General features: G+C 44.7%; 1 protein-coding gene across 1 annotated transcript in view; it reads right to left on the bottom strand.

Moving 5' to 3' along the window:
• Positions 1-493: 493 nt before the first annotated feature.
• LOC141131670 (neuronal acetylcholine receptor subunit alpha-3-like) overlaps positions 494-15,142 on the bottom strand; it is a 64,336-nt gene continuing 49,687 nt past the window's right edge. The window contains exons 5-6 of the mRNA XM_073619215.1: positions 13,652-14,657; positions 494-2,596 (exon numbers count right to left, since the gene is read on the bottom strand). Of these exons, the coding sequence (XP_073475316.1) occupies positions 2,474-2,596; positions 13,652-14,657 (1,129 nt within the window). The 3' untranslated portion in view covers positions 494-2,473. The remainder of the gene's footprint in view (positions 2,597-13,651; positions 14,658-15,142) is intronic.

Below are 15,142 nucleotides of genomic sequence, written 5' to 3'. Positions count from 1 at the left end.
CTACAGCGATTTGCGCAGGGTAGCTAACCTGCTGCTGTATAACGACGGCGGCTGGTCGGCAAGTAGTTAAACAACCTTTCCATTTTAGTCTGCAACACTGTCATTTTCTGTAATATTCAATGCAATATGGCATTCTTGAGGCGTTCTGTACCCCCCTGGTGTGCAAAACACCTCCAAAACTGTAATTTTCTGCTTGTGTGATTAGCTTACTGATTTGCCCAAAAGTCTGCGCTAAGATACAAGTCAGATTTTAGGCATCCTCCGCCAACTGAAGTTAGAGATACTTTGTAAGTGTTAATTACTTCCAAAGGAATGCAGCTCATGCAACATTTCTCATCAGAACACAGAGAGTGCACCAGGTGATCATAATGAACCAGTCACTCCTATTCAAAATCAGTTTGCACAGGATATTGCCAAACAAACAGTTATTTCTTCTGAACAGAAGCAGGCAGGAATCTGCAGCAAAGTTTGTTCAAATCCCTACATTAAGTACCCAGAGGAGATTGTCTTTCTCCTCAAAAGTGATTACTTTTACAAGCATAGGCATTTTTCAATGCAATATAATTTAAAGGAATTGGTGTTTTAAAGTCACATTAAAAGGGCACTCTCCCTGCTGTACAGTATTTTTTTATGCTTTGTTTAGTGTTCCCCACGATGGTGTCCAGCTCCCCATGCCGTTCTTGACAAAAATGCACCTATTAGTCTTAAAAATGGCCAAAGACGGATAGAACTATCAAGATTTGCCCACCAAACAAAGCAAAAAAAAAAATACTGTACAGCGGAGAAAGTGCCATTTTACTGTGAGTTCAGGTTGTACAGATTTCAAACAGAATTCCAGGAATTCAAGTTGAACCCAGACAGATTGGCCAGTCCCTGGTCATGATGTAGGATAGTGCTAACTTTTATATTCATTTCATGTATCAATCACAAATATTACGTTGGGATAGCCAGCTCTTAGTTCAGCCAGAGTTCATTGACATTTCAGAGGTGCTTCAAAATGCAGCGTGAGATGCCAAAGATGGAACTGTTTGATAATGAAACTAGCCACAGAATAGTTGAATACAGAAATTATTTATTTTATAAATGTATGTTGGCATATTTATTAGTCAAAGTAAGGTTGCTTTATTTTTTACGTGGTGTGCTGAAAACATTTGAATTGATTTAATAAAGGAGTAGGATTAGAAGAAAATGTGAAGCTATTTTCATCTTGAATTGCCAGTCACGTGTACGAGAAATTTAGAAATCTTATATTTTTGTTTGTACATAGCTGGATAATTGAAGATAATTGAGAATATCCTGAACTGTACCATATAAAATGTGTAGTGTGATGTGGTGACTTCAGGGGCAGGTCTATGACACCCTGCACTCACAGAATATCCTTGAGCCCACCATATATGGATCACAATTCAGCAGAGACTGGACAAATTTAGATCCATGTTTTGGCAAGTTGTCCTATCATTTGACTTGTGTACAACCAGCCTGTTGAGTTTTTCCCAAACTATCAGTGCCACCGGCTTAGCCAGCAACACTGATCATTGTATTCTGACGCCAGGGAAGGCTCCTCGCTGTCAGAATACAATACCACACCAAGAAAGATTCCCCCATCCACATCAAATGTATTGATGTGGGAATCAGATCATTTTTTTTCATTCAACCCGCTGGTTGAACAAAAAAGTATAATTTTTGTCTTTGCCCAGAGTTGGATGCGGGAAAGATTCCTCCCATCCACACATGCAATGTTTCGATTGGATGGATGAATTTTTCCCCAAAAAAAAAAGATCAATGCTGCATTAAGCCAGCCATACATGGATTTGAATTCAGCCACTGGTTGAACAAAAAAATTATCAATGTATAATCTTTGTCCTTGCCCAGAGTTGGACTTTTATTGATTTATTTTATGCCAGAATTCTATTGTCTACTCACCCTGTAAAACTATGTCTGTTGAAATATCCATTTTATCACCCAAAGCATGCCATATAGACTGTAAAGTAGGTGATTTCTAATGTAACTTTGCTAATTGCAGGCGTGCGTGCGTGTATGTGTGCCGTGCGAAGTGTGCGTAAAAATGTATGAATTCATTTTTAGTTTACACTCATTCTTTCTCACACGACAGCCTCTTACATAGTTACATAGTTGGTGACTGAGGTTGAAAAAAGACACAAGTCCATCAAGTCCAACCTATGTGTGTGATTTTATGTCAGTATTACATTGTATGTCCCTGTTTGTTGCGGTCATTCGGGTGCTTATCTAATAGTTTTTTAAAACATCGATGCTCCCTGCTGAAACCACCGCCTGTGGAAGGGAATTCCACATCCTTGCCGCTCTTACAGTAAAGAACCTTTTACGCAGTTTAAGGTTAAGACTCTTTTCTTCTAATTTTAATGAGTGGCCATGTGTCTTATTAAACTCCCTTTCTTTACATATCCATACATGAACATCCTTTTCAATATATACATGGAATAATAACTCTTCTTTAGTCTCCAAATATCAGGGGCTGCAAGAAAAGTCCAGCTGTGCCCAGGATGCAGACCAGTACAAAAACCCAGAGGAAGATACGATCAATGACCATAGCGACATATTTCCAGTCATTCTGAATCTGGAGAGATGAGAATAAATATATACATAAATATTCAATTTTTTACATTATATGGAAGCACTGAAGAAAAAAAAATTGATTTTTAAAACAGTTTACCTGTAAAATCCTTTTCTTGGAGTACATCACGGGACACAGAGCACCATAATATGTGGGTTATACGCTTACCTTTAGGTGATTGGACACTGGCAACCAATAGTAAGACGGTTCCTCCCATATAACCCCTCCTACACAGGAAGTGCCTCAGTTTTGTAGCAAGCAATGACGATCCCAGAAAAAGAGGGGAGGGACTTCTGTGTCCCGTGATGTACTCCAAGAAAAGGATTTTACAGGTAAGCTGTTTTAAAAATCCATTTTTCTTTATCGTACATCACGGGACACAGAGCACCATAATAATGACTATGTGGGATGTCCTAAAGCAATGCATCTGAGGGGGGGGGAACACATCATCCCTAGACCCAATGGATCTAAGATTATACAGCAGCCTGCAACACGCTGTGGCCAAAAACAGTCTCATTTAGAGATCTCACATCCACCTGGTAAAACCTGGTGAACGTATGAACTGAAGACCAAATGGCTGCTTGGCAAACCTGAGCCATAGACACCTGCTGGCGTACTGCCCATGATGCACTAACTCCTTTAGTGGAGTGTGCTCTTAAATCCCGGGGTGGAACCCTGCGCTTTAATCCATACGCCTGGACAATAGTCTGGCGAATCCACCTGGATATAGATGAACTTGTTGCTGGCTGTCCTCTTTTAGGACCCTCAGGCAAGACAAAAAGACAGTCAGTTTTCCGAAAGGGAGCTGACATTTCCAAGTAAACCTTTATCGCTCTCACCACATCCAGTGAGTGAAGCGACCTTTTCTCCCTAGTTTTAGGGTTTGGAAAAAAGGAAGGTAAAATGATATCCTGATTCAAATGAAATTTGGAAACTACCTTTGGTAGAAAATCCGGACGATGGCGCATGACCACTCTGTCCTGTTGAAGAACCATAAAAGGTTCTTTGCATGAAAGGCGGCCAATTCTGACACCCTTCTAGCCGATGTTATAGCCACTAGGAAAACTAATTTCCTGGTCAATAGAACAAAAGGGATATGCCTAATAGGTTCAAAGGGCTGACTCTGTAAGGCTGACAGTACCAAATTTAGGTCCCAAGGACATAAAGGTGGTTTAAGCGGTGGCCTCAGGTGTGTTACTCCCTTGACAAAGGTTCGCACCAAAGAATGGGATGCAATTGGTCTTTGGAAAAAAAACGATAAGGCCGAAATCTGTCCCTTAATTGTCCCTAAAGCAAGCGGCAAGTCTACTCCTGTTTGGAGAAAGGTGAGCACCCTTCCAATCGTATACCTACGAGGGTTCCATTTCCTTTTCTCACACCAAGAAATGTATGACTTCCAGACTCTATAATAGATAGCTCTAGAAACTGACTTTCTAGCGTTTATCAAAGTGGACAAGACTGAACCCATAATACCACGGTCTTTCAATAGTCTGGTCTCAATAGCCAGGCCATCAAATTCAGCAACCGTAAAGAAGGATGGAATATGGGCCCTTGAGACAACAGGTCTGGGCGGCCAGGAAGAACCAACGGATCTCCTACTGCCAACTTCACAATCTCCGTGTACCATGATCTCCTGGGCCACGCTGGGGCCACTAAGATCACCGGCTTCCGTTCCTCCCGTATTCTGTGTAGTAAGTGCAGCAGAATTTGGATCGGAGGGAAGGCATATATCAGAGAATACTGATCCCAAGGAACCACTAATGCGTCTATCCCGACAGCAAGCGGATCCTTGGTCCTGGACACAAACCTGTCCAGTTTGGCATTGAATCTGGATGCCAGCAGATCCACATCTGGGGTCCCTTCAGTATTGGCAGATCTGTAGAAAAACCTCAGGATGCAGGGACCCTTCCCCTGGTAACAATTTCTGGCGACTCATGGAATCCGCCTGCCAATTGTCCACCCCCGGGATAAACACTCCCGACAGAAACGGCACATGTTTTTCTGCCCTGGTTAGTACATGATTTACTTCCCTTTGGGCTGCCCGACTGCTGGTACCTCCCTCATGGTTGATATACGCCACTACTGTGGAATTGTTGGACTGAACTCTAACGTCAATCTGGACGTCCAGAATCGCAGGGCCAGACGGGCTGCCCGAATCTCCAGTAGATTGATGGGCAGAGTCTTTTCTGTCTGGGACCACACTCCCTGGAAAGACGCTTCCTCTAGGACTGCTCCCCAGCCGAGAAGACTCGTGTCCGTGGTCACTACTCTCCAGGCTACTGGTGGGAAAGACTTCCCTCTTTTTAAGTTGGTGGTTCTTAACCACCAAGAGAGGTTCCATAGAACCTGTGGAGATAGAACCATTGGTTGATCCAAGGTTCGGGCAGACTTGTCCCAGGCTTTCAGGATACTGTTCTGGAACACCCTGGAGTGGAACTGTGCATATGGCACTGCGCTGAAAGATGACACCATCTTGCCCAATAACCTCATGCACAGCCGAACAGAAGGTGTTGGTTCTTTTTTCACCTTCTGTACAAGTTCCACTATGGAGGCGACCTTTAAGGGCGAAAGAAAGACTTTTTCGTGGGCGGTGTCCAAGACCAGACCCAGATACACCAAGGTTTGGGTCGGACAAAGAGCTGACTTGTCCAAATTTAGTACCCAACCTAGGCGTTGTAAGGCCCGCACTGTACTTGACACGTTTAGAACTAGTGTAGGGTGAGAGCATTCCCTTAGAAGTAGATTGTCCAGGTATCCTATTATGGAGACTCCTTGAGATCTTAGGGAAGCCAATACTGGGGCCAGAACCTTTGTGAAGACCCTGGGGGCCGTGGCTAGACCGAAAGGCAGTGCCACAAACTGGAAATGACTGCCCTCTACAGCGAAGCGTAAGAAACTTTGATGTGGACCGAAGATCGGCACATGAAGGTACGCATCCTTGATATCTATGGATGCCAAATAGTCTCCCTTTCTAAGGGACCTTATTACCGAATGAACCGACTCCATGCGGAAAGATCGGACGTCTACAAAGAAGTTGAGAGCCTTGAGGTCCAGAATGGGCCTTACTTCCCCATTTGGTTTCGGCACGGTGAATAGGTTTGAGTAAAACCCCTTGAATCTTTCCTCGTGCGGGACCTTTACAATTACTCCCTGCGTCAGCAGATGGTGTAAAGCTAGAAATAGGCATTTTCTCTTCTCTGGATCCGCCGGGACCCTTGAGTACAGAAACCGGTTCAGGGGGACCTCCCAGAACTCTATTCTGTAACCGTATTTTACAGTGGAAATGACCCATCTGTCTTGAACCAGTTCTTCCCAGGCCTCCCCAAACAGCCGAAGCCTGCCCCCCACCCGTGAGAGCGGGGGCGCCCCTTCACAAGGTAGACTTGGAGTTGGGCTTGGGTGGCTTTTGGGTCCAGGGTTTTTTCTGGCCCTGTGGTCTTTTAAACCCAGATGGCTGAGGCCGTCGATACCGCTTAGGGGAAGAGGCACCAGGCCCTGGAGGATTAGGAATTTTATAAGAGGGCCTCTTCCCCTTCTTTTTAATAGGAAGCAGAGCGCTCTTTCCTCCAGAGATCTTTTGGATATATTTATCCAGATCTTTGCCAAACAGGCGCTCTCCATGAAATGAAAAAACAGCAAGTAGTCTTTTACTTGGCATCTCAGCAGACCAGTTCTTTAGCCACAATACTCGGCGCATATGAACTGATAGTAACGCAAAACGAGACATCTGTTGGATAGAGTCTTTTAAAGCGTCTACCGCAAAACACAAGGCATGAGGGATCTCTGATAGTTCCTCAGCAGATTCCTCCAGGCCAGGTTTGTTCTTTACTATCCTCTTAAAGCGATCCTTTAGGGATTGACAAATCCCAATGGCTGCAATAGCAGGCTGAACTGCTGCACTGGCAACCAAGAAGGAGGCCTTCAATAAGGACTCTAGCTTTTTATCAGCCGGATCCTTGAAAACCTGGGCATTATCCACTGGACAGGTTAAGTTTTTATTCACGGAAGATATGGCAGCATCTACCAAAGGTGTGCTCCATTTCTTCCTAAACTTCTCCTCCATAGGGTATAAAACAGAAAACCTTTTGGGAGGTAAGTATATCCTGTCAGGATGCTCCCAGTCCGCATAAATCACCTGCTCCAGTAACGGATGCAAGGGAAAGGCTTGGGAAATTTGTTTATGTCGCAAAGATCCCAGAGTGGAACAAGAGAGTGCAGACTCCTGAACCGGGGGTAACTTAAACCCAATCCGTACCATCTCCATTAGAGATTGGATAAACAATTTCTGGCAATGGGAGGCTGAAATTGGCTCCTCAGAGTCAGTCCTCAGCCGAGGAATCTTCAGCCTCTCCTACCTCCTGGTCCTTCATGACCACCTCCTCTGGATCCTCTGCCCATTTTGGTTCCAGGTTACCTGGACCCATCTGGCTATAAGAGTCCTGGGGCTCTAGTGACTCACCACTTGGCCCAAGCCCGGGGGAGGGAGATCTATTACGCTTCCTTCCCCCCTGTGTTACAGAGGCAATCATGCCAGCTATTTTGCCTTCAAGACCCGCTAAGGCAGATGCCAAATCATCCTTTGTAACATAAGCCGAGGCAGGTACATTAGTAGTGGCTATTATGCCTGACAAGTGCAATGGCTCAGCCAGGTCAGAAGCCGCAGGTCCTTCAGGAGAAACTGAGGCTGCATCAGCATGGGGTTGGTCTCCTGTCTTTTGTGGAGGGACTTTTACCCCTGTGCTTGCCTTGTTCCCTGTTCCTCGTTTCTTGGAAGACATTGCTTACACACGAGGAAACTAAAAAGGAGTACTCCCCACAAAACTACAACTAGATTTAAACCTGTCACCGCTGTGTCTAAGACCACCAGGCTCACATGCCCACCATTCGCTCTGCTTCCTCCATGCGCATGCCAGGAGCTCCATGCTTATAAGCACTAGCATGAGAGCGAGCGCGCGCATCAGTGATCGGCGACCTGCCTACCGCATGGCGCATGCGCCTTCCTGACGCTTGCGGCGCACCTGTGACACGGATAGCGGCGGGTAGCCCCTCTAAGGACCTTCAGGGACCGGGTCCCCCATATTGGGGTCCACACCCCTGGACCTGTAAAGCACCCTTTATGGCTTCCTTGGGCAAGATTGACCAGGAATACCAACTTTAACAAGGGTCCAGCGCCTATAAAGGACACATTACAAGCAACACCTCGTTCTTGAACCGAGGTTCAGGTACCTGGTCTAACCATCCACTTTAGCTTAGTAAGCCATCCGTATGGATCCGATTATAACGTCCTCAGTGGGACCATCCACTTTAGCTTAGTAAGCCATCCGAATGGATCCGATTATAACGTCCTCAGTGGGACATTTCTTTGAAGAAACTGAAGAGCTTCAACAGCCATGACCATCACCTTCAAGACACTGGCGAAAAAACTGAGGCACTTCCTGTGTAGGAGGGGTTATATGGAAGGAACCCTCTTACTATTGGTTGCCAGTGTCCAATTACCTAAAGGTAAGCGTATAACCCACATAGTCATTATTATGGTGCTCTGTGTCCCGTGATGTACAATAAAGAAATCCACTTACAGCACAGAAGCTCTGTATTCTGTCAAATGTCTGTCACAGACCAACAACACTATCAGATAAGCATTCTGAGGGCTCCTGCTCATAAATTTAACAAATGATATATTTAACAAATTATAGTATATATTATATTAGGAATGCTGGCTTTAGCCGTATATAGGCTTTCAAAAGGCTTTGTGGTTTAGGAGTTAGTACCTCAGAGTTCTCATATGCTAACATACAGTACATACGACATTTACCTGGTCTAACCTTTTAGATCAAACCAAGGAATGTTCATATGTTTATAGGCCCTGCTTAATCATGGAAGACATCCCATGCCCAAGCTTTCTCAATCTGTTGGGGTTCCTATGGAATGCCCTACCCCAATCTGTCTGCTTATCTCCTACTTTATTCGCTTTTAGACGATCCCTGAAAACCCTTCTCTTCAGAGAAGCCTACCCTACCAACAGGGCCGGATTTCCCACAAGACCACCGAGGCCAGGCCTCGGGGCGGCAGTGGTACAGGGGCGGCGCTGCCCCCCACACTAACATCAGCATGTAGTGCACCCGGGCGCCAGAGAGGTGGGGGCGCTGAAGCGCTAGAGTGCTCCTCTCCCTCCTCCTCCTCTCTGTGTCCAGACTGAGGCGGCTCCCTCCGCAGGTCACCGCCGCCACCGCTGTGTTTTTCGCTGCTCAAGCCCGTCCCCCCTCCCTCCTCCTGTCAGAGAAAGAGAGCAGCCGCCGGAGATTGGAGCGGCTGGTCTCTGTGCGGGGGGGGGGGGCGTGTTCTCCTCTGTCTCTCACTCCCGCCCAAGCCTGTGCCTGTCTCCATCTGTTCTGTTGTACACACTTGGAGGGGAGGTTGTCCTGGGGGGTCTGTACTAATGGAGGGGGGGTTGTCCTGGGATGTCTGTACTAGTGAAGGGGGGGTTTGTACTAATGGAGGGGGGGGTTTGTCCTGGGGGGTCTGTACTAATGAAGGGAGGGGTGGTTTGTCCTGGGGGGGTCTGTGCTAATGGAGGGGGTGGGGGTTGACCTGGGGGGGTTGTACTAATGGAGGGGGGTTTGTCCTGGGGGGGTCTGTACTAATGAAGGGAGGGGTGGTTTGTCCTGGTGGGGGTCTGTACTAATGGAGGGGGGGTTGTCCTGGGATGTCTGTACTAGTGAAGGGGGGTTTGTACTAATGGAGGGGGGTTGTCCTGGGGGGTTTGTACTAATGAAGGAGGGGCTTTGTCCTGGGGGGTCTGTACTAATGAAGGGAGGGGCGGTTTGTCCTTGGGGGGGTCTGTGCTAATGGAGGGGGTGGGGGTTGACCTGGGGGGGTTTGTACTAATGGAGAGGGGGTTTTCCTGGGGGGGGTTTGTACTAATGGAGGGGGGTTTGTCCTGGGGGGTCTGTACTAATGAAGGGAGGGGTGGTTTGTCCTGGGGGGTCTGTACTAATGAAGGGAAGGGTGGTTTGTCCTGGGGGGGTTTGTACTAATGGAGGGGGGTAGACCTGGGGGGGTTTGTACTAATGGAGGGGGGGTTGTCCTGGGGGGGTTGTACTAATAGAGGGGAATTTGTTCTGGGGGGTCTGTACTAATGAAGGGAGGTGGGTTTGTCCTGGGGGGGTCTGTACTAATGAAGGGAGGTGGGTTTGTCCTGGGGGGGTCTGTACTAAGGGAGGGGGGTTTGTCCTGGGGGGGTCTGTACTAATGAAGGGAGGGGTGGTTTGTCCTGGGGGTGTCTGTACTAATGAAGGGAGGGGTGGTTTGTCCTGGGGGGGTTTGTACTAATGGAGGGGGGTTGTCCTGGGGGGGTTTGTACTAATGGAGGGGGGTAGACCTGGGGGGTTTGTACTAATGGAGGGGGGTTGTCCTGGGGGGGTTTGTACTAATAGAGGGGCGTTTGTCCTGGGGGGGTCTGTACTAATGAAGGGAGGTGGGTTTGTCCTGGTGGGGGTCTGTACTAATGGTGGGGGGTTTGTCCTGGGGGGGAGGGTCTGTACTAATGGAAGGGGGTGGTTTGTCCTGGGGGGGTCTACACCCAGGAAAGTACACCCAGGGCTCCAGAGGGAGAGGGCAGTGCTGAGGGAACACCATCAGAGAGAGAACCCCGCTGCCCTGCGCCACCAGAGGGAAAGCCACACAGCCTGGCGCCATCCCTGGTGGAGAAAGGAATGGAGTCATTGCAGGAATACAGATCTGGGTGCTACCCAACGGAGTCGCCACGGGCAATTCAAAGTGAGCTGACAGGTGAGACGGCCGATCGGCCATTATCTACTAATGTCCATAGGAACTGCAGTCTCTGACCATCTCCTGTATCATGTCTGCCGTCTCTGACCATCTCCTGTACTATGATTGCAGTCTCTGACCATCTCTTGTATCATGTCTGCAGTCTTTGACCGTATTATGTCTGGGGGCTCTTTCTGGTGGTGTAGGGGGGGGGAGGGCCCGGCCTTGGGTCGGCAAAGGGAGTAAATCCGGGCCTGCCTACCAACACCTAACAACTGTATTTTCATTTTCTCTATCAGCTCATCCCCCACAGTTATTACCTTTTATTTTCCACTTGACCCTCCCTTCTAGATTGTAAGCTCCAACGAGCAGGGCCCTCTGAGCCCTCCTGTATTGATTTGTATTGTAAGTGTACTGTCTGCCCTCATGTTGTAAAGCGCTGTGCAAACTGTTGGCGCTATATAAATCCTGTAAAATAATAATAATGATGCTGACTACACTGTATGAGACACAGATAGCAACTAGAGAAAGAATTTACAAACGTGTATATTGAATTAAAAATATAATAAGGTAATAGCAAAGCATGGAAAACCTGGCAATCATGTCAAAATGTTTTCAGATAAAAAAGGCTAACGTAAGTTATTTAAAGTACATAATAGTTTTGCTATCAAGACACACATGCTTAAAGCTGAACTCTGGGATCTCAGCCAGTTTCTAAAATGTGCTGGCTTACTATGGGTTAAGTTCAACGAGTTGCATGCCATGTCATGGACTTATCTCTTTTATTTACCACTGACAGTTTTACTGAGTACCAGGAGCACAGCTAATAATAAATTATTGGCACATTTTATAAAAAAAATACAAGAAGAATGTGTGGGATTTTAATGGAACTGAAACCTCCCCACAGATAAGAGTTTAGACAATCATATTTATAAAAACATTCATTTTATTACAGCAAATTCATTAAAAAATAACACTGGGGAATCATAGCACTAAAAATGCATATAGCATAAACATAATAGATATACAGCTTAGTCACCCTCAACATCTATCTGCCTTAGATGTTGATCAAGAAAAGTGTATATAAAGTACTGTACATAAAATACACAAACAAGGAGGGAAAGTGATGACATTAACTGACGCGTTTCACAGTTATAGCTTCTTCAGGGGTGGAGGGTGTTGTTGCATATAGTAACTGTGAGGGAAAATAATAAGATATAACAATAATCTTCCACATAAAAAATATACAAAAACGCATATAACTCTCATTAATACAAAAGTGTACATGGATCACTTACAATGAATGAAATAAATGAAATATGCATTCTGAGCTGGTAAAGATCTCAAGATCCCGGCTGTGAGGTGGATGGCAAACTGCAAGAGGAGGAGTTGGTTTCAAAGATGTCAAGCCTGGCTGATGCTGGCCTGCATACAACCATACTGGAGGGTTCAAAGGTATGTAGCATCCAATTGATAGCTGTTACTAGTTTTTGGTCTCTGTCCAAGGATCTGTGTGAGGGTCCTCCCTCCCTCCCTTCCAGCATTTTTATCATACCATACTTTTTTTAGAAGGTGGACTTTGTGTGTCCTCTCATCATTTCTCTTCTCCCCCACTGTGGATGAGGCTGGAATGTTGTCACGGTTCACCCCCCTTTCTCAAATTGATATCTTACTTTGAAAGGTAGTGATTGCTGTCTTACTTTTTTACCAACTGGATTGGTTAAAGTATATACCATATATGGATTCTATTTTATTATCCTGACAGGTATTAGCATATCATATTTTTTACCTTTTAGGCCATTTTAGGTTTGATCCCTGATCCTTACCCTATATGCATAGCTTGTTGGGCTTCCAGGCTTGACATCTTTGATACCAACTCCTCCTCTCCCAGTTTGCCATCCACCCCACAACCAGGATCTTGAGATCTTAAGCAGCTCAGAATACATATTTTATTCAATTCATTGTAAGTGATCCATGTACACTTTTGTATTAATGAGAGTTATATGCATGACTTATTATTTTCTCTCTCTTCTCAGATACTATATGCAACAACACCCTCCACCCCTAAGGAAGCCATAACTGTAAAATGTGTCGGAATTATATCATCACCTTCCCTCCTAGTTTGTGTATTTTATGTATAGTACTTTGTACACACTTTTCTTGATCAACATGTAAGGGAGGAAAATGTTGAGGGTGACTGAGCTGTATATCTATTATTCTTATGCTATAAGCATTTTTAGGGCTATGATTCCCCAGTGTTGTTTTTTAATGAATTTGCTGTAATAAAATGAATGTTTTTATAAATATGCTTGTCTAAAGTCTTATCTGTAGGGAGGTTTCAGCTCAACTAAAATCCCACACCTTCTTATATTTTTTTGGTCACAATCCTGGGATGCGGAGCTGTATAGCACAGTTAGACCTTATTATTTATGTGTTAATATAGCTCTTTGTATTTTGTAAATAGGTTGATGTAATACAAAGCACTCTGTGATTGGGCAGGAGGCGGTGAGGGCTAGGCAGAGCAGCTGCAGGCAACTCTGGAGCTACTGGAGCTGAGACAAGAAGGTCCAGCGTCAAAGTGACAGAAATATAGCAATAGCTGTACTCTCAGCTTTCAGTAAAAATGTAAAATGTAAATTAAAGATATAAGTTCTTGAGGTGGTATGGACTTCATTGGACTTAACCCATAGTAATCTGGTACATTTTGGAAAGTGGCTGAATTTATGGAGCTCAGCTTTAAGACTTATTATAACAGATTGGCATTAGTGATGCCTATTAAAAACTTTTTAATCAGTTTGGGACACAGTAAAAGACGTAATGGAATGGAGTCAGATTATAGCAGCGGCAAACTCTAGTCAACACAGAAATGAAGATACATTCTATCATAACACACTTGTAGGGTGTTGTATTGCATCTTATTTATGTTTGCCATATGCCACGGTAGCTAGAGTTAAGAAACATGATTCAATTTTTATCAAATATAAGCCAAGCTCCAGGCTAAAATGTTTTTGGTTTTAAATAGAATTGGAAAGAAGTTAAACCTTAATTCCTGTCTCAGGAAATGTTCTCCAATATTGACAGAACAACCAAAATGGTTCATTAGTGGAATGGGAAGGATTGAACTGTGACTTTCTGTTGTTGAGTTACCGGTGTCCCTAATTTCTAGTCCTAGCGTCAGATTGACAGAAATAGAAGGGAAACCTTTCCAGGAGAGTGAGAATAATAACTGGCAGACATTCTGTATCTGAATTTAAACATATGACATATGGCCACATACAGAAATTACCTTACCTCTTTAGCTTCGTTTTGCATCCTCATGTTCTCCGCAATAAAATGTACATTTTCAAATGCTTCTCTTATTTCTAGGGATAACAAGGATTTTGTCAGCAGATTGTCGACAGACTCTATGCTGGATCCTCGAGTAAGGTTACATCCAGTGTCTGAGGTATACAATCGCTTCATCTGTCCACATGGACACGAACTGTCCTGACAAAACACTTGGTCATTGCAGCTTCTATTTTCAGAGCTACAGATGCTGGTCACGTTGAAGATGTCCACATTCATGAGTGACTTTAGCGCACTTCTTTCTTCTCTAGATGGTCTTGTCATGAACATTATTTTGGGGAGTTGTTCCAAGAATATTTTCTTGACCCAGCTAGGCATTGTATGTGTTTTGGGAGTTCTGTAGTGAACATTTAACACAAACACAGTTATAACAATAGAGAGCGTTACAAATATCATTGTGAAAAGTAGGTATTCTCCAATCAGAGGGATCACCAGGGATGTTGAAGGGATGATTTCAGTAATTACCAAGAGAAATACAGTCAGTGATAAAAGAACAGACATACACAATGTGACTTTCTCTCCGCAGTCTGAGGGTAAGTAGAAAACTAGGATGGTCAAACAAGAAATGAGAAGGCAAGGGATAATAATGTAAATAGTGTAGAACAATGGAAGACGTCTAATATATAAGTAGTATGTGATATCCTGGTAAATTTCTATACAACAGTTGTATTTGATTTCATGCTTGTATCCTGGGGCACTCATAATTACCCATTCTCCACTCTCCCAAGTGTCTTTCAGGTTCATTTCAGAGCCAATCATAACTAGATCAATTTTGGCTTTATCATATGTCCAGGAACCAAACTTCATGGTGCAGTTCTGGTAGTCAAAGGGGAAGTATGTCACATCTATCCAGCAAGAACTCTTGAATATAGATGGAGGGATCCAGGTTATATCTCCTGTATACTTTAATATGGCCTTGGCTTTGTCATCGACTTGAAAGATTCCAACCGCACTATAAACACAAACAATAATGAAAATAGGTATGCTTGCAAGTGAAAGTTCATTTAAACAGACCACATTATTAATTATTATTAGATTTTATTTGTCCTAAAAGGACTCAACCAATAATTCAGTTTTGGTGGATTCTGGTGTTTTCAGTCACCCACTACTTATTTCTCTCAAGATTTGGTGGCTATTTCCCCCTGCCTAAGTTAACATGCCAGTGTGCAGAGCCATTTCTTCCATGCATAGGCATGCGCACAGGGTGTGCCTGGGCACACCCTAATGCTCAGGCACATCCAGTACACCCCAGGGCTTTTGTGCTGGCAGAATGTGCAGGATCTCTATTTCGGCACCTCTGCTGATTGACAATGGCAGCGCTGTGAGTGAAACTATTTTTCATTTAGCTAAGTAACTCCTGTCAGTGCAAGCCACTATCCATGGAGTAAGCAGGCAGGCAGCTGCATTTTCCGATGCTACCTCTATAGTTTCGGCTAC

This window comes from Aquarana catesbeiana, linkage group LG03 (assembly GCF_042186555.1).
Source record: "Aquarana catesbeiana isolate 2022-GZ linkage group LG03, ASM4218655v1, whole genome shotgun sequence".
NCBI lineage: Eukaryota > Metazoa > Chordata > Amphibia > Anura > Ranidae > Aquarana > Aquarana catesbeiana.
This window is presented reverse-complemented; position numbering and strand designations above follow the sequence as displayed.